At 58.3% G+C, this 19,727-nt stretch overlaps 1 protein-coding gene across 1 annotated transcript in view; it reads left to right on the top strand.

Moving 5' to 3' along the window:
- The first annotated feature begins 1,232 nt into the window (after positions 1–1,232).
- SORCS2 (sortilin related VPS10 domain containing receptor 2) overlaps positions 1,233–19,727 on the top strand; it is a 484,645-nt gene continuing 466,150 nt past the window's right edge. Inside the window, exon 1 of the mRNA XM_065914447.1 lies at positions 1,233–1,739. Coding sequence (XP_065770519.1) covers positions 1,257–1,739 — 483 coding nt within the window. The 5' untranslated portion in view covers positions 1,233–1,256. The remainder of the gene's footprint in view (positions 1,740–19,727) is intronic.

Here is a 19,727-nt window from a genome sequence, read left to right as displayed (position 1 = left end):
CTCTTACTGAGCATGAATTCTGGTTGAATCTGGGTGGGCATGCAGAAGAGAGGGTGCTGGGTGGTTGAGCTCTTTGGGGGCCAGCAGGAAGCCCCTCTGTCTATCTTTCCTGAATGTTCGAGGCTTTGCTGCTTTGCCCTGTTAGGCTCTCTCTGTGAGCATTCTCTCTCTCTCTTTCTGAAGCAGAGACCCATCTGGGAGGAGAGTTTGACAAGGGCACTGAGCCTGAGGATTTCTAATGCAGGGGCAACTGGGGAGGCGGATGGAGGCAGGGCGGCCCCTGGCCTGGCAGGGGATGCGGAGCTGACTCATACATTGAATTCTGCCTAAAGTAGGTTCATGACCTTGGGAGAGGGCTTCCACGCTCTGAGCCTCTCTCCCCACTCTGCGCAGTGGCCTGCCCGACTCGGAATGGGACCTTGCCCACACCCTCTCCTCATCCAGGTGTCTGTGCTTACGTCCAGGGCTGCCCCCTTGGTGGCCTCCGGGGTTGGACAAAAAGCCACTATCTGCAAGTCCCGAAGCCTCGGCCGCAGGCATGGCTGCAGGAATAGGTCGTCTGGAAGCTGCCTTAGGGTTTTCCAAGTACCCCCCTCCCCACCCCCAACTTCTAAAGGTCTCCTCCTCATCCTCAAGGTGCTGGGTTCGATTCCGACACACTGCTACTGCTTCAGAGGCCCCTGTAAGAGACTACCTTTCCACTTATGATCTGGCTTCATCCTGTCTCCCTGGGGCGATTTCGTCCATGATCGCGTCCACTTGGGGGTGGTCTGTCTCTGACAGCAGACTCGCAGCTGCTGAACCAGGCCCCCGGCTGTGTTCACGCGGTTATCCCCAGTGCCTGGCACTTGACTCTTCCAGAGTAGGTGATCAGTAAATGCAGGAAGAAAGGGCTGGCGGAAGGGCGGAGGGCAGCAGAGGGGGAGGAGGAGGGAAGGGGCAAGGCACGGACAGGAGGCCGCGGCCTGTGGCCCTGGGGGGTGGGGGCGCGCCCCAGGACCTCCTCCAGCCCCGGTTGCTGAGCGGCTGGCGCTCGCCCGGGCGGGCTGGGGCTGGCCGGCAGGTGGCGGTGCGCCCTCGGCTGCGTGGTGGCGGCGGCGGAGCGCCGAGTCCCCTCCTCCCGCCGGCGCCCTCCCCTCGCCGGCTCCTTTCTCTGCGCTCTTGCTCGCGCTCCCCAGCGCCCTCCGCTCTCCCGGCCGCGGTCTCTCTCGCCCGCGCCGCCCCGCCGCCGGCCCCGCCGCCGCCCCTCGGCGACCATGGCGCTCCGGGGATCCCCGCGCGCCCCGAAGGGCCCCGGCCCCGCCGCCCGAGCCCGGAGCCCAGGGGCGCCGCCACCGCCGCCGCCGCCGCGCTCGCCGCGCTCGCGGCCGCTCCTGCTGCTGCTGCTGTTGCTGGCCGCCTGCGGGGCGGCGGGGCGCTCTCCGGAGCCCGGGCGCCTGGGTCCCCGCGCCCGGCTGACCCGGGCGCCGCCGAACACGCGTGCTGGGCGCGCGCTGCCCGGCGGTGGTGCGGATCGGCAGGCGCGCGACGAGGAGCCCGGTACCCCGGGTCCCGGTCAGGCTCCGGGTCCCGGCGAGGACGGCGCCCCCGCCGCGGGCCAGGGGCGCTGGGCGCGGGCAGCGCCGATGGCCGGAGCGGCTTCGCGGGCGCAAGTCTCGCTCATCAGCACGTCGTTCGTGCTCAAGGGGGACGCGACGCACAATCAGGCGATGGTGCACTGGACGGGCGAGAACAGCAGTGTAAGTGACCTCCGCGCGCCCCCCGCGGGCCCTGACCCGGACACCTCTGAGTCCCCACTTCTGGACGACCCCGCGGTCACCCCGCTATTCTCGGAGACCTGGGGACGGGAGTTACCCCGGCGGCGCCCCTGCTGTCCCTGGGCCACTTGGGACGAGGTCTCCAGATGCGTGAGCACCCTGCCTCACCTCCGGGGACATTTCCACTGATTTCTGGGACCCTGAGCCGTCTGGGGGCGCCCCCACTGGCCTCCAGATCGCAGGTTGGGGGTGTCTCTGGAGGTTTTGGGACCCCGGCCACCTTGGGACGCCCCCAGGCCTTTTAAGATCACTCCCAACTCGGTGTTGCGCCTCGATCGCCTTCATGCTCCGCCGAGTCCGCCCAGCGCTGCTTTGGGATTTTTCTGGTTCCAGGACCCTCTCCACCCTGGTCTACCCGATACCCGCTGTTGGCACCTCCACGGGCTCCAGGACCTCCGCGGTCAGCCCGGCGTCCGGTTCTGGGGCCGCCCCTCTTCCCGTCCGGAGGACCCGCCGCCGGACGCACCTGGATGTGCGGGATCCGCTAACCCGGGGAGTTGGGCTCCGCGCGGCGCTCTGGCCAGCTCCCTGCGCTCCCCGCCCTCCCCCACCTTCGCAGCTACTTTGGCCTGGCTCCAGCTGGAAGTTGGACACCCTTGCCCAGCAAAGACACTTCGGTTAGGGTCCTCTGGCGCCTCCTTCCACCAGCCCTGTGGGTTGTACCCACTTCCTTTGGGTGGTGTGGCAGGGGTATGGGGCTAACCCTCAACTTCTTCCCCTGGGTGGGGTTGGAGGAGGGGAGAACAGCGAGCCTGCCCTCCCAGCTGGCTTTGCTCCCATCCCAGTAGATGGCCCAGGATCGCGCTGAGGTCCCCTCCTAGCAGCCCCAGATGGCACTAGTTTGGGGATAGGGAGTGGGAGTGGCCGGTTATGGGGAGACAGGTGGGCACCCCTCCTCACCCCCTTCCATCCCTGTCCGCTCATTACCAGGGGCTGCCCCCAACCCTTCTGCTTGACCACTGCTCCCCAAACTTCTGGAGAGGTGGCATAGGGCCAGGCCCTGCGTCCATCGGGAGTGGAGGGGTGGGGGCCCAGGCGTTCTTCGAGGCAGGGCAGGAGTGTAGCCTGCGCTGGGCAGTGATGTTCCTCAGCTCCTCTGTCTAGCCCCTGCGTGCTGGGCGCCCTGGGGTGGGAAATTCTGCCGGAGAAGGGATGGGGCGGGGGGGTGAGTCTGCTGGTGCAGGGGCGGCGCTGGCCGGGCCTGGTTGGCCCAGAGCTCAGTGCCCGGCTGGCCGCCCTCCCCAGCCAGCTTCTCCTGCCAACGCCAGGTCTCTGGTATCTGGTCATTTCTGCTGTCTCCAGTCAGACTGGGTGCCCTGGGGGTGGGGCGGGGCCGGGGCTCACTCCCTGGGCAGGGCTGGCCAGCAGGAGGCAGTCAGGGTCCTGAGGGGCCGTAAGGAGGGTAGCAGGCGCCCACCTCCTTGGAAGAGCCCTGGGCATCCAAGTGTTAGTCACTCAGTCTTATCCGACCCTTTGAGACCACATGGATTGTAGCCCACCAGGCTCCTCTGTCCATGGGACTCTCCAGGCAAGAACACTGGAGTGGGTTGCCATTTCCTCCTCCAGGGGATCTTCCTGGCCTAGAGACCAAACCTGGGTCTCCTGCATTGCAGACGGTTTCTTTACCATCTGAGCCACCAGGAAAGTTCCTGGACGTCCAAACCCGCACGCATCTGGAGAGAGGGGTCAAACCCCAGATGTGCAGCTGGGCCCTGTCTTTCCCTCGCTCCGGTTTCCTTCCAAACCTTGTCCTGTGTACCCTAAGCTGTACCTTTGGGGCTGCAGGGTAAAACCTGGACACCAGTAACTCAAGGGAACAAATAAATATTGACTCTTAAGTCAATCCTGTGGAGCCAGAACATTCAAACCAAGACCCCCACCCACCCCAGATTCGTCCAGAAACTAATTTCTTTTAGCTTTGTTGGGGGGAGGGTGGCTGGTGGGGGTGAAAGAGGTTATGGAGGGGTGGAGACCAGCCTCCCAGATGGGACCAGCACCTTCAGGGCTCTCTGAGCACCAGCCCGCCGACCCCCATTGACTGCAGAGCTGCCTTGGGGGGACCAGGGGCAGGGCCTGGCAGAGGAGCCCGCCTGGCTTTGCTCCTCGGGGACAGTGGCTGAGTTGAGTGGGTCCCTTATGACTGTTTCCTGGCTGCTGGCAGGTGAATGCCTGGAAGGGGGAGGTTGGGAGTGGGAAGTGGGAGGCGGTGCTGGTTTCTCTTTAGTGGGGGGCAGGAAGACCAGATTTGGAGAGGAGCTTTGAGAGATGCCTTGCTCCCCTGGAGCTAGGAAAGGCAGTGCGGGCAGGGGTGACTGTGGGGAGCCGGGCGTGGCCTGGCACTTAGCAAGACACTCAGGAGGCGGAAGCCCAAGTACTCATGGCTGTTAGCGTCTGTGGGTGAGAAGGCGGGCAGAGCAGCCCGGAGATGCTGACCAGGCATTTGGATCAAGCACTTCCCACTTCGCTTGTCAATGCCCTCCCCCCCCCTCGCCCCATCACCCATTCTCTGGAATGGGAGACTGGAGTCCTCTCTGGAAAAGCACATCAAATTCTTTGGCTTTGGCAGCAGGTGATGCCTGAGTTTCACTTGCCTGGGGAAAACTCAGGAGGAGTGAAAGCTGTAACCAAGCGCCGAGGAAAGCCATTCCCCCCCCCCTAGTCTCTAGTTTCTTAGCACTCCGCGCATGCGTTACGTTATTTTCTCCACTCTCAGAAATGCACTCCAAGTCCCTCTGGCAGCCACAGGGCCAAGGATTTTAGCCAGGATTCTGCACTTGGATCACCTCCGCTCCTCCGCTTGAAAGCCCCATCTTTGAAAACGGCAACAGGAAAGAAACTGACTCGAGGCTGATGTGCTGAGCAGAGTCTTTTCAAAATTTTATTTCACTTCGTTTGCGCAGGTATGCGGATCCAAGGAGCTAGGCTCTGCCCAGGTGCTTTACGTGAGCAGAGAAAGTATTTGCTTTACCGTATCAGGTGTTTTTCAAAGTTAATAGAAAAAGCATTTGCTGAGAGGGGTAGGCTGCTTAAAACGGCATTTTAGAGCATCTGCAGAAAGGAATGGCGAATCACAGGATGTGAGCTGGCTCCAGGACAGGCCCCGTGGCTGTATCGCTGAGAACATATGTGCTTTTTCCTTCCAAAGGCTTGGTTTCTTCCCGCTCCCGTGGAGATGCAGAAGTGGACTTGCTTGGAAGTTCAGACACTGCCTTTCTGTCTGCCATTTAGCCATAGAAATGAATTGTTAGGTGTGAAATGAATGTTTCATTGCAACCAACCGGTGTTACCTTTGATGCTTCCAGACGGGGTGGTGCACAGAGGCTCCAGGTTGTGAGTCTCCCTAGCTGCCCTCAGAGGCAGAGGGGTGATTTGGAGGCAAATATGACAAGAATGAGGGCTTCCCAGGTGGCTCAGACAGTAAAGAATCCGCCTGCAATGCAGGAGACCCGGGTTCCATCCCTGGGTTGGGAAGATCCCCTGGGGAAGGTGAATGGCAACCTACTCCAGTATTCTTGCCTGGAGAATTCCATGGGCAGAAGCGAGAGCCTGGCAGACTACAGTCCATGGGGCTGCAAAGAGTCGGACACGACTGAGCAACTAACACACATACACACACACACACACACACACACACACACACACGGGACACGTATGACAGGATGCAGGTCTCTGCCTCCAGGCTCTCTCTCTCTCTCTCACACACACACACACACACAGGGCACATATGACAGGACGCAGGTCTCTGCCTACAGGCTCTCTCTCTCACACACACACACACACACACACACACACACACACGGGACACGTATGACAGGATGCAGGTCTCTGCCTCCAGGCTCTCTCTCTCTCTCTCTCACACACACACACACACACACGCATGCACAGGACACATATGACAGGATGCAGGTCTCTGCCTCCAGGCTCTCTCTCTCTCTCTCACACACACACACACAAACACACACACATAGGACACGTATGACAGGCTGCAGGTCTCTGCCTCCAGGCTCTCTCTCTCTCTCTCTTTCTCTCTCTCACACACACACACACACACAGAGGACACGTATGACAGCAGGCAGGTCTCTGCCTCCAGGCTCAGGGTTTCATGCGACCCCAGTGGGACAGGTGCTGTGCCCTGTCCCACTTTTCCCGCTTCGGGAAATCCCGCGGTTATGTATTTAAGTACAGCTCACCCGCATGCCTTTCTTTAGGGCAGTGGGACTGTGGCTTTGACACGCTGATGGACTGGAACCTGAGCTTCCTGCAGCCAGGCCCGGTTGTTTGGCTTTGTTACTGCTGGGCCACGGATTGGCCTGCCCTGCCCCCTCCCTTTTCTGCTTCAGCTGTGTCCTTGTTTGTAGGATTGGGTTGGAGATGTCTAGGGGAGCAGAGATAATTCTGCCCTGACTACCCCTGCTCTCTACTGGGGGATCTTCGGGAACCTAACATTTGTGCGTGTTTTATACCCAGAGACACAGAGCTCCAAATTGGAGCATGGAGCTTCTGAAGGTGTGAAATGGGTCACACCTGACACACCTCTCAGAGGTCAAGTTCCTTCCGGGCAGTTGTATCAGCCTCCCAGGGCCGCCACAACAAAGAGCCACAGACTGGATGGCTCAAACAGCAGAATTCATTCTCTCAGGTTTTGGAGGCTGGTCATCCAGGGGCTTCCCTGGCGGCTCAGCTGGTAAAGAACCCTCCTGCCATGCGGGAGACCTGGGTTCAATCCCTGTGTTGGGAAGATCCCCTGGAGAAGGGAAAGGCTACCTACTCCAGTATCCTGGCCTGGAGAAATCCTTGGACTGTATAGTTCATGGGGTCGCAAAGAGTCGGACACGACTGAGCGACTTTCACTTTCACTTCCATCCAAGACCAAGGGGGCAGTAGGGCTGCTACCTCCCAAGGCCTCTCCCTCTGGCTTGTCAATGGCCGTCTTTGTGGTGGTCGTGTTCAGTCATTGAGTCGTGTCTGATTCTTTGTGACCCCATGGACTACAGCACACCAGGCTTCCCTGTCCATCACCAACTCCCAGAGCTTGTTCAAACTCATGAACATCAAGTTGATGATGCCATCCAACCATCTCATCCACTTTCGTCCCCTTCTCCTCCTGCCTTCAATCTTTCCCAGCATCAGGGTCCTGTGGGGAAAGAAGGGATGGTTATGCAAAGTTAAGATATGCGGGCTAAGCACCATCTTCCCCAGTGGGGAAATCAGGGAAGGCTGCCTGGAAGAGGCGCTATCAGGGTGAACTTATAGGTTGAGCGGGGAAGGCACACGGGAGATGGAGAGAAACATACTGGAGGAGGAACTACTTGAGCAAGATCTGGGAGGTGGGAATGTGAAGGTACATTATGTGTCATCTAAGGAGACAGTGACCGCATTGTGCATGAAGAGAAACCAGAGGAAGGAAGTGTGAAAACAAAAGATTGGTTGAAGTCAGCTCCTAACGGGTCCCGAACACGAGGCCCAATGGCCCAGTGTGGCAGTGTGGGTGATGGGTGCTTAAGCATCCGCTGGCCTGGGTTTGTACTGGCCCTGCCCCTTTCTGGCTCTGAGATTTGGGGTTGACTGACTGAGCTCCCGAGGCCTCGGTGTCTTAGATCTGGGGGAAGTGATGGCTTGAAGGTCTGTCTGCGATGCAGGTTCAGTAGGATCGTCCGTGTAAAGTGCTCCGACAGGGCACAGCCTGAAGCAGGGAGTGACCGCGGGGCTGGGCTGAGTTTCCGCCACCACCCCGGAGGCAGCGTGCAGGACGGGTTTGGGGAGAGCCTGAACAGAGGCCCAGGGAGGAGGCTGCTGCGGTGCTGAGACCTGGCCCAGGCCCTGGAGGGGGCAGACGGAGGGGAGAGTGGGTCTGAGAGTGGGCTCCAGGGAGAATGGACAGGGCGTGGCTGCCCGCCTCGGCTCCGGCTTCCCTCTCCCCCCTGCAGGGCTCTCTCTTTCCTAGAGCGGCACTGGCCTCCTGGCTGGCAGCCAGCCTTCAATGTCCAGAAGACCATAAAGGCCTTCATGGAAAGCCCTTCGGGTTCTTGAATGAATCTGGTGACAAAGCTGATTTGTAGCCTGGCATCTGATGGCGGGGGGCTTCGTGGTGACGGCTGTGATCCGCTCTTGTGGGCGGGCTTCGTGGCTCCAGGGTCTTCCATTTAAGTCTACGGAATCTTCCGTGAGATATTTCGGAATTCCAGGCCAGCAGAGCGCCGGCCTCCAGCCTTGCGGGGTGGGGACTGGGTTGGAGAGAGAGATTTAGTTCACGGTGCAGCTGAGCTGTGGCTGGTCTGTGCTTGGCCGGGGGGCGTCTTCCCTGATGAAGTGCTGCTTCTCTGTCTAACAGCCTTCACCGAGGGCAGCCGGCGGCCACCTGGACAGAGACAGAAGCAGACAGAGGTCAGGGATGCGGTGACCAGCACCGAGGGGCGTCTCGGTTGCTGTCAGGAAGCCAGCTGTGCCAGCCTGGGCCTGGAGGCTGGACCAAAATGATGAGAGTGAGGGCAGCCGGTGCTGAGAGGCAGGCGGTGGTAGCGGACTCGTACGCTGGGTGGGCCGGGTCTAGGGGAGTCTTGGCTTGCAAGCTGGCAGTGTTGTCGTGGGGGGGGGTGCCTGTCTTGGATGCAGGACCCCCTGGGGTCTTTGGCATTCTTCTGTGCCTGGAGAACTCACTCGAAGTTTGAGAGTCCCAGGCGAGAAGAGACCTCACGTTAGCCTTCAAAGCAGCTGCTTTCTAAGAGGGTCTGTTAGGGCTCAGAGAATGAACTTATGGTTGCTGGGGGCGGGGGGTGGATGGGGTGGGGAGGGTGGAGGGAGGAGATAGCTAGGGGGTTGGGGATCGACATGTCTGCCTGGCTGTATTTAAGGTTGATCCCCGACGGGGACCTTCTGTGCAGCCCAGGGAGCTCTGCTCAATGTTATGTGGCAGCGTGAACAGGAGGGCGGTTTGGGGCAGAACGGATACATGCGCGTATGAGGCTGAGTCATTCTTCTGTGCCCTTGCAACTGTCACAGCATGCGAATCGGCTAGATTCCAGTATAAAATAAAAAGTTAAAAAAAAAGAGGATCTGTTAGGTGCTGGGGTGCTGTGATGGCTCCTGTCCTGGTGGGACATCGGGGCTGGACAGAAATTTATTACAGAATTCTGGTGCCCTCAGGATCTGTGCTGGGGAAGTCCCGGAGGACTTCCTGGAGGAGGTGATGCTCGAGCAGCTCTGAAGGGTGGGTAGAGTCACCGTCACCGGGGCTGAGGAGGAGGTTGGGAGGGTGAGTGGGTGCAGGCTGATGGTGAGGTATGGAATCCTGGGAAAGCCCGGTGCACCAGGCAGAGAAAGAACAGGTCTGTCAATCAGGAAGCTTGGCTCAAAGGCATAAAAACAGTCCTGTTAATAAGGTTCCCAGACACATTGCACAAATCTACTTTTACTTTAATGAAGTGGCTATTTAATTTGTAGTTGCATGAGGGTTCCTGAGAGTGTTTTAAGGAGATCATAAATTAGCTTCATTCTGCTGCATGCCCCTTCAGATTAGAAGGAAGTCAGTGCTTGGTAGGCCTCCTTTAGAGTTCCTGTTGTTTTAACATTTGGTTTTAGCGTAATTGGTCAAAGGCAGGCTCAGCCCCCCACGGATGACATGGGGGAGTGCAGGGCTGGAGGCGTGAGATCATGCGCTGGCCACATGCCAGGCACCCCCCTGGCGATCCCCCAGTTCAGGAGGACCCGGAGGGGGAGCTTGTAAACTGCCTTCTCTTTGGGGTGGGGAGCTTCCTCATTTTTCTTTTTTTAGCATCCAAAGAGTGAGTTATTTACAGATGCTCCCCGGTGGCCCGTTCCGCCCTCGCCCTCCCAATTCCCGAGTCGGCGCGGGTGCTTTAGGAGCGCGGGGCGGTGCTGGTGAGCCTCGAAGCCAGCCGCTTCTGCAGCCCTGCTCCTGGCCAGCCTGTGCCCAGGTTCTGCAGCTCGGGGGGCGGGGAGCCCTGGCTCTCGTCGCGGTCATGGCGAGGTCTCCGTCCCCGGGGTCTGGAAGGTGAAGCCTGCATGGAGGGGTCTATCCCCAGCCTGCTCTTGCCGTGGGAATCCTCGGAAAGCCTCGTCCTCGGTGTGAGTGTGGACGCGGGGCATAGAAGCGCCGTGAAATCACGCACCTGTGGCTCTTCCGGGAGTGCCAACGGATGGCGGGCATGGTGAACGCCCCGCGCCACGTCACGCGGGCTCCCACGGTGCGACCACCCCTGACCCGTGCTCCTTGGGTTGTAAAACACAGACCCGTTCAACCCGTTCCCAGCCCCCTGCGATCTGGCGACGACGATGGACAGCCCTCGGAGGGCAGCAGGGAGACCCCTCCTGCTGCAGCTCCGGGATTCCAGCACTCACAGCGTTGTGTCATCTGTATCCCGATTAAGCTCTGTTTGTTGTTTTAAACATTTAATGGGAATCCTGGAATGGGAGCTCTCACTGGAGAACTGGGAAAGAAAAAAAAGGAATGAAAACTCCGCTGTTCTTTTGAGGTGGAAAAGTTGCTTCTTAATTTTGCATCTCTGCAGCAGTCAGTTACTGCATTTGCCCAGAAAATTACGATCATTTAATTAGTTTCTTCTCATACCAGCTCAAAGATCTTAAAATAACAGCACCCTCCTTCCTTCGTGATTTTCTTGCAAAAGCCGATCATTCCCGTCAATGCTGCACTCACCTTGACTCCAGCAGGGCCCATCTCTTGCATGACGCCACGTCCTGATGCTCGGAGATAAATCAAGTTCAAATTAAAGGGAGAAAAGAGCCAGGCCGAGTGTGGCTGTTTCTATTGAAATGACTTTTAATTCAGAAAGGGTTCTTTATGAGTGTGTGCTGTGCGTATATCTGAGGCGTCAGAGATACCATCTCCCGGGCTTTAGCAGGAGAGGCGGCATTTAGGATGGCCTCCATACTTCTGCTTCAGAGGTAATTCTATCTTAGAATAACAACTTCTCATCATTTACATATTGCTTCTGATTAGTAATCATGAAGTTAATAATCACAGCCCCCTCTATGTGCCCGTGGCTGTGCCAAGCACCTCACAAGCATCATCTCATTTACTCCTGCGAACAGTCCTAAGGAGTGGATGCAACTCTTGCATTCATTTGACAGACAAGAAAAGCAAGGTTTGCAGCATCCAGGGGACTTGCCCAAAGTCACACAGCTAATACAGGCCCAAGATGTGATTGTCACTCTTCACTCTTGAGCCTGAGTGCTCTTTTTTAGGGCAAGAAATATTTTTGCGTTTTTTTCTTTTTTATTGTTTCTCAGTGGAGGTTCAGTTCAGTTCAGTCGCTCAGTCGTGTCCGACTGTTTGTGACCCCATGGACTGCAGTTCGCCAGGCCTCCCTGTCCAGCTCCAGGAGTTTGTTCAAACTCATGTCCATCGAGTTGGTGATGCCATCCAACCCTCTCATCCTCTGTCGTCCCCTTCTCCTCCTGCTTCAATCTTTCCCAGCATCAGGGTCTTTTCCAATGAGTTGGCTCTTTGCATCAGGTGGCCAAAGTATTGGAGATTCAGCTTCAGCATCAGTCCTTCCAATGAACACCCAGGACTGATCTCCTTTAGGATGGACTGGTTTGATCTCCTTGCAGTCCAAGGGACTCTCAAGAGTCTTCTCCAACACCACAGTTCAGAAGCACCAATTCTTCAGTGCTCAACTTTCTTTATAGTCCAACTCTCACATCCATACATGACTACTGGAAAAACCTTAGCTTTGACTAGATGGACCTTTGTTGGCAGTGGTGGTAAATTACAGATAACTTGGAATTTACCCTCCAAACTGTTTTTAAGTGGACACTGAGTGGCATGAAGTACATTCACATGGTTGTACACCCATCACTACCATCATCTCCAGAACTTTCTCATCTTCCCAAACTGAAACTCCGTCTCCAAGAAACACTAACCCCCTATCCCCTCCCATCTCTCCCTTTCTCTGGAATCCAGCATTCTACTTCTGTCTGTGAGTCTGACTGTTTATTCTAAGGACCTAGTGTAAGTGCAGGCACGCATTATTTATCCTTTTTGTATGAAGTGTCCCGAAGGTTCACCCATGCTGTAGCATGCATTAGAGTGTCCGTCCTTTTCAAGGCTGAATCATAGTCCAGTGTGTGGATGGACCACACTTGTTTACCTGTTCATCCATCCATGGACACTTGTCTGCTCCCACCTCTGGGCTATTGCGAACAATGCTGCTATGGACATGGGGTTATAAACGGCTATTGAAACTCCTGTTTTCACTTCTTCTGGGTATGTACCTAGAAGTGGGATGACTGGGTCATATGTTAATTCTGTGTTAGTGTTTGGGTTGAGTCTGTGGTCTGTCATGCAGATGTGACTCCTGTGTCTGCCTTGAGCTTTGCCCACTTGTCAGTTAGTTGCAAGGCTGCAATCCCTAAAGAGACCCGGCGCCCTGTGGCTTTGGAGGAGAAATAGCCACAGCGGTCAGGGCCATCCCATACCTGGAAACCATGCGGCGGGGAGGCGGTGCAGTGGTGGTGTTTCTGGTATCCTCCGGTATCCCCCATTCTGCCGTTTGAGAGCCGAGGGGAGGGGGCTGTTACCTGGAGCCCAGGAAATCCAGATCTGTCTCCTGGGAAAGTCAGGAGTAGGCTGACTGGCCAAGGGTGGGGTGTGGGAGGCAGGTGGTCCAGAGGTAAGGTTAACCTTTGGTGTTTCAAGTTCACGTGGCTTCACTTCCTCCCTTTCCCCCTTAGGCACTTTCCCCATCCACTACCTCACTGACTAGCTAAATAATTCAATTTTCACTCCTTAAAAATGAAGCACTCAATAAAAAAATCTTATATTTTTCTCAATTTCTTCCCATCGGTACTACTTAACCCCATGCAAGTCGATGTTCTGATTTATCACTTGACCGTAGGGTTTCTATTCATCCCTGTAGCCGTTCTTCATCCGTGATGGAGGTAGCCGCTGGGCTGCCCGAGGATGTACGCGGAGGGGCTTGCCGGCTCCGAGGACCACCCTGCATCCTGGCACAGGGGTCCTCAGCTCCTGGTGTGTCCTTGACTCCCCCACGGAACTTTCTCAGAATGTGGGTCTTATAACCAGCGCAACGTTAAAATAGAGAGGACTGAGAGGAAATAAGTTCTATGGTCATAAAGTCACCAAAATATTAAAACTAATTTCCTTAATCACACAGCGACGAGAGTTAGCAGCAAGTGTGATAGCTCCCGCGGCGTGGACGCTGTGATTGGCGTTAGTGACATCTCTCGGTCAGCAGCCCTGTCTGCACGCCCCGGGCAGCACCTGGGGTCTCTCTTGGTGACCAAGTCCCAGGTGCCGATGACGCCCTTGAGACCTGCTACCTGCTTCACGCTGAGAGCAGCGCCCAGCTGCGGCTGGAGTTGATGGACATAAGAGGTCACTGCCGGGACTTCCCTGCCGGGTCCAGTGGCTAAGACTCCTCATGACCTGGGCAGGGGGCCTGGGTTCAACTTCTGGTTGGGGAACTAGATCCCACATGTCGCAACGAAGGCCTGGTGCAGCCAATAAAACAAAATTAAAAATATTGAAAGTAATATTAAGAGGTCATTATTTCTCCATCCCCGCTCACGGCAGGTCATCTTTTAAAAGGCTGAGAAGGCGTCAGCTCTGGCGGCTGTTGTGGGTTTGTGCTCACACCCGCCCCTTACAGCACACGCCTGAGGGGGTTGGGGGCTGCTTGGAGCTCACCCCGCATCTGGCCAGGGCTGTGCTAATGTGCTGGGGTGGCGTCCACAGGGAGTTTGACGCGTTCCATTTTCATCCCGCTTCCTGGGTAGCTTGCTGAAACAAAGCAAAGTCCAGCAATCTCAGCTCTGAGAGCCCACTTTTAAAGGGAGTATCTCTCCTTGACGTCTGGTTTCTGGTAAATTTCCTGATGTGAATTATGGCCTGAAATGCTCACGTCCTAAGGTCCGATCGGACTTTCTTTTCATCTCATCAAACAGAAGCCCGGCAGCCACGGGGAAGCCTGAAACCTGTGGCCTTCTGGGGAGGGGAGTCGAGTGGGAGGCGTGCTTTTCCAGCATCCCTCGGCCCCCAGCCCCGCACTGCCGGCCCCAGGGAGGGGAGCTGGGCCTGAGGTCACCAGTGCCCTCCTGACACGGAGGAGCCAGCCGGATGGGCCCTGGACGCCGGGGGAACCTCACCTCACGCTGCCTGGCCAGCACCCCCACCTCGCCCTTCCGGGATGTGGAGGTTTGGCTGACTTTCGTGCTGGCCACCTTGACCTCTGCCCTGGGAGAAACATGGGGGTGGGAGTACTGTCCACACGGCACGTGGGGGAAGGAAGCAGACTGCCCTCTGTTCCCCGGGGCTCATGAGAGTCCTGCTTTCAGGAGCGTTTCCATGCAGCACTGGCCGCTGGAGTGATGGGGAATTACCACCGGGGGTGGGGTGGTCTGGGTGGGATGGGACGGGAGGCAGGGCTGTGGCCCAGGCGCCTGTCACGTGACGGGGTCCCAGCCCTGCCTGTCCTAGGGTACCGCGTGCAGGGCCCCAGGCCCCAATAGTGAAGGATGAGAGACTGCGAGTCTGTCCCCTCTCCACATCGGCTGGGGCCCTGCCAGGCCCCAGGGCTGGGCTTACCTCTCTGCCCACCTCAGGGTCCCCAGAGTCCCCGGGGGGCATGACATCTCTAGTCCCTTAAATAAGCCGGTGGCCAAGCCCGGGTCTGGGTGTCCTCAGCGTGGGAAGGGGCTCCCAGAGCCACCTGGCTCCCCCGCCCTGGCTTGGAAGGGGCGGAGCCTGGAGGTGGCCCCATCTGCCACCTGACTCCCCTTGGATCCCAGGGGATCCGAGGACCCACTGCCTCTTGTGGACCTGCAATGTGAGAGGCGTTTCAGGGAAGGAGGAGGGGGTGGTGGGCAGCCAGCCGCCAGCACCCTGATGCCCACCAGGCTCTTCCCAAAGCTCCTGCTATCCTCAGAAGGCTCTGACGTTTATAGCAGAGCTGAGTCGGGGCCACAGACTCACCATACAAGACATCTCATGGGTCTGCCTTGCTTTCCTAAGTCAGTAGATTCTGACTTTCGGTCTTAACCCTCCTGAAGGGAACACGGCTTCGCCCTGTGCCTCCCCATCTGGAGAAGCCTGGGAGGGCTTCGCAGAGGTGGTGGCGGAGTGGAGAAGGGTTGGGGAGGGGGACGGAGGGCATCCAGGTTGTGGCAACAGCAGGGCTGTAGTTTGGTGAGTTTGGGGATTGAGGGTGGGGTGGGGGAGGGAGGAGGGAGAGTCCCCGGGAGGAGCCAGGCAGTGACACTGGGCAGTCACCGCCCTAACATTTATCACGGGGCCTTTTGAAGGGTGTGGATCCTCCGCCTGAAATTCCACCAAGTGCATGCAGGCCCCCAGCTCATTAAGAGGGAAGGGGGTGTGGCGCTGGGCGGGAAGCTAAGAGTCTGTCCACTAATCCTTAATCCCTTTTATTCTCGCTCCACCTGGAAGAAAGTGCAATGGCCATCTTCCATAGCTGCGCAAGTCTATAAAGAATGCCGTCTGGTGTCCGTTGCCGCCCAATTCTGTCAGGAACGCGCCCGGCAGATGTGTGTGTAAATCTCCTCTGTGCCCTGCATGCCCGTGGGCGCCCCGGCGGACTTCCTGTCCCCCTACCTCCCTGAACCCTGAGTAGGGGGAGGAATTCCTGCGGGAAAGAAGACAAGGGGCAGAGTGCAGGGCCAGGGTGAGGGCTGGCTCCCGTCCCTCGGCGCTCCGGGGTCTGCCGCTCCTCCCAGCCTCTGACAGACAGCGTTGGTCACACCCCGTGTCCCCACCTGGCGTGCCTGGGCTGACTGGGGACATCTTCCCGGTTGGCCGACGGTTACTGGAGGGTGGCGGTGTGCGTTCTCGCTTCCTGCTCTTCCCGTGGCTCCTGTGACTCTTTGTGCAGAAGCGGGTGTGTTAAGCAAGATTCTTGGTCACAAGTCACAGAAACCCGAATCCAACTCGCCTGAACAAAGAAATGGATTCGTCAGCTCACAGGTCCAAGAAGTCGAGGGTGCCGGCTTCAGGCGTGGCTGGCTCCAGGGGCCCCAGGTGCAGTCTCGCAGCCTCTGTCCCCCGGCCTCTGTCTCTGGGCTCTGCATCCCTGTGTGTTGGCCCACTTCTCCGACAGCCCATCCGGTCATGCCTCCTTGAGCACCCGAGGCTGAAGAACGCTGCCTCCCACCAGCGCTTCCCAACAGAAGTCCAGACGGAGAACTGCTGGCCAGCATGGGGAACATGTCACCCTGAACCCATCAACTTGGCCAGTCTAGTTCAGTTCAGTCACTCAGGAGTATCTGACTCTTTGTGATCCCATGGACTGTAGCACGCCAAGCTTCCCTGTCCATCATCAACTCCTGGAGCTTGCTCAAACTCATGTCCATCGAGTCAGTGATGCCATCCAACCATCTCATCCTCTGTCGTCCCCTTCTCCTCCCGCCTTCAATCTTTCCCAGCATCAGGGTCTTTTCCAATGAGTCAGCTCTTCCCATCAGGTGGCCAAAGTATTGGGGTTTCAGCTTCACCATCAGCCCTTCCAGTGAATATTCAGGACTGAAATGCTGATTGCCAGGCCAGGGCGCTGACCCTGGACACCTCCCCCCTTCACCCCCACCCTGCAGAGGAGCATGAATGCGTGGTTCCAGGTGGGACCCTGCAGAGGGCGCTGTGGTGAGTGAGGGAGTCCAGCCGCTAGCAGCCGGGAGCACTGACCGCCCATCCTCCCACGCTGGGAGAACTCCCGTGTCCGTGGCCGTCCATGGTGCCCCTCCTCTCCCGGGGCCCTGCACTCCCAGACGGGTCAGTTATGGACTGCGTGATTTCCACATGGTCAAGGCCAGCACTGCCCCTCACTTCTGCTTTTGGCAGCCTGCTGAGTGGTGAGGCCCCCCAGCCTGTGGCAGGGCCCCCCCGGATCTGCGGGGAGTCACGCCCCCGTGCCCCAAGCTCAGAGCGGAGGAGGGCCCTGCTTGGGTGGCCCTCCCTGCCTCTCACTGGCGTGGCGGCTCCTTCCAGGTGGCTTGGACTGCCTGTTGGTCAGCACACACGCGGGGGGCTCCTGGTGCTTCGTGGGGATTGGCTGGGGTGAAGTGCGGGGAGGCAGCCGATGTCACCCCAGTAGGGGTGAGCGTTTGCTGGGACACCCAAGGCTTTGCGCCCTGGACGTGGACTGTCCCGGTTAGGGCTGGAGGCGGCCCTCTCGGGTCATGTCATGGGTGGAAGACAGTCAGGGGTGGGACGGTGTGGCCACCCTAGCCTGGAGCCAGGGAGGGGGAGGTCCCTGCTCCCCCTCATTCTGCCCCCGTGTGGCCGAAATCTCAACCCGAAGAAGCCCAGAGCCCCCCAGTTAAACCAGGGAAGATGGGTGTTGTCAGGCATCTTAGAGCCCCCTGGCCTCACGTTCCAGATGAGAGAACTGAGGCGCTGGGAAGTCCAGTGGTTTGAACAGAGTCCAGAGCTGCGGCTGGTAGAGCAGGGCTAGACCAGGTCTGTAGGATCCCAGGCCAGGGCCCTTTCCAGATGGTGACCCCGAGGGCCTGGGGGTGGAGGGGGGACCCGGGAAAGGCTCTCGGATGCCCGAGCCCACCCTGGCTGAGTCTCCAGGGCTTGGGGGCGGCTGCAGCAACCTTCCTGGGCTTTTATTTCACGTCTCTCCCCTGAGCTGCAGAGTTCCCCGCGGGGAGCGAGATGTGGGCAGTGCTGAGATCCCTTCTGCCAGGAAGTCGGCTACGAATCTTTGTTTTGATGTCTTTGCCTCCAGTCTCCAGCCTGGGGTGTCTGACAGGAGTCGGAGGAGAAGGTGAATCACAGATGGGTCTTGTCTTTGAGAAGGAAGCCAGCCTGTGCTCACGGCTTCTTCTGCCGAAAGGACAGCTGTTGGGTGGGAGGGCTCCGGGGACAGAATCATTCAGCAGACGCCACGTGGGCACCTACCCGGCGCAGGCTGGGCGCCCGGGAGGAGTCCAGGGTGGACTCAGAGGCCTCAGCATCTCCCGGGTGCTCGGAGGTCACCGAGGCGCAGCTGGGGATCTTTCCAGGGACGGGAGGCTCACCCCCTTCCTGAGAGCACACTCCAGGGCGTCTGGTCTCTCTGAGAGCAGCTGAGGTCGGCACCGAGTCGAGGATGCCTGAGAAGGCGATGCTGAGGCAAGCAGGGCGTGTCATCCGGATGGACCTGAAGGGGGCCTGTCTTTGCTGCTTGGGTTTCCGGGCTGTGAATCTGTTCAACTCAGGAACTTCACGGAAAGCAGTGTGGGGACTTCCCAGGTGATCCAGTGGCTCCCAATGCAGGGGCCCTGGGTTCGGCCTCTGGTCAGGGAGTTAGGTCCCATGTGCTGAAACTAAGACCTAGCACCGCCAAATACATTTTTTTTTTTTAAAGGGAAGTAGGGTGATGCCGAGCCTGCCGAGTGACTCCAGTTTCGCCTCCACGGGATGGTGTACGTTGGCCGAAGGTGAGACCCGCTGGCCTTGTCTCTGTATGGCGAGCGCTGGACCCCAGAGGAAGCCTAGCCCTGGGCCGCTCCACCTGGGGCCAGCAGTGTGGGCAGAAGGGTGGGGTCTGCAGCCGTGTCTCCCTGCCTTGGTTCCTTCTTGGCTGCCGTAACAAACGACACATGCTCAGTGGCTGAGACCAGCACAGATGTGTTTTCTTACCGTTCTGGAGGTCAGAAGTCCAGAGTCGTTCTCTCCGGGCTGGAGTCCAGGTGTGGGCAAGGCTGGTTCCTCCTGGGCCTCCCCCCACCCTCCCCCTGCCGGGAGAATCTGTTTCCTGCCTCTCAGCTTCTGGAGGTGCCCGCATTCCTTGGCTTGCAGCCCTTCCTTGCATGACCGCAATCGCTGGGCTGTCATCACTTCTCGGCCTCCTCACTGACTCCTCCCCACAGCCCTCAGCTCAGGGCCACCGGACCCCAAGCTCTGCCTCCATGACAAAGTTCCCTTGCCCTGTGTCGAATCTCTCTCTGCCTCCCTCTTTCGAGGGCCCGTGTGAGTACGCTGGGCCCACCTGAACGATTCAGGACCACCTCCCCATCTCCAGATCCCTCATCACAGCCGCAGGATCCCTCACAAGGTCACGCAGGCAGTGGCTCCAGGCATTAGGACGTGGGCATCTTTGGCGGCTGGTGGCAGCCTGCCACCCGCCGCTTCTTTCAGCAGCCTTGCTCCGGCTTTACACTGCGGCTGCCACAGACTGTTCCCTGGCCCCTCCTCCACTTCGGCCTTGGTCTCTGTGCCTCTGACCCCCTCTATCTGGTCTGGAACCTTCCAGCCTGGGCACCCGACAGCTGGCCTCCTCTGTTTGCCCCCACCATCGCCCACACTGGAGACCATAATGTTCTGCCTTCGGTCGTCTCCCTGGGACACTGGGGTCCCTACTTAGGGCCCGAGGACCCTGTGGCCTTACAGGTGCCAGAGCCCTTGGGCTTAGCGGGTCTCAGTGAATGTGGAAGGACCAGGTGAGCAGACGTGTCTGTAGTGAGTTGCAGATAAATGAAAGCTGTGCTTAAAGTGCATTTAGATGACGTGCGTGACAATTGGCCTCTTGTGTCCATTCTTCTGTCGGACTTGCTTGGGGGTCCATGGAACAGACAGCCCCTGTCCTGAGACAGTCTCTGTGATTTTACTGAAGACGAGAGTTTTTAAGTCTCTTGGAGGGAAAATTTGGCCGGCTTGTTTTGGCCGTGGTGTCTGGCTTGCAGGATCTTAGTTCCCCGACCAGGGAACGGGCGCCCTCGGCAGTGAAAGCTTGGAGTCCTAACCACTGTGTAGCCAGGGAAGTCCCCTGGGCAACTCTGAATGATAACAAATTGGCGAATATTGAACGTTTACTATTGGAAGGCAGGTCCCCCTTCTGGGTGGGTGGAAGGGAGTGGCCTCCATACTCACGGCAGAAACACCCAAGGCCTGGGGCTTCTCTCAGGTTACTTATT

The sequence above is a fragment of the Muntiacus reevesi genome, chromosome 22 (assembly GCF_963930625.1).
Source record: "Muntiacus reevesi chromosome 22, mMunRee1.1, whole genome shotgun sequence".
NCBI lineage: Eukaryota > Metazoa > Chordata > Mammalia > Artiodactyla > Cervidae > Muntiacus > Muntiacus reevesi.
Note: the sequence above shows the minus strand (reverse complement) of the source record. Positions and strands in the feature narration are given on the sequence as shown.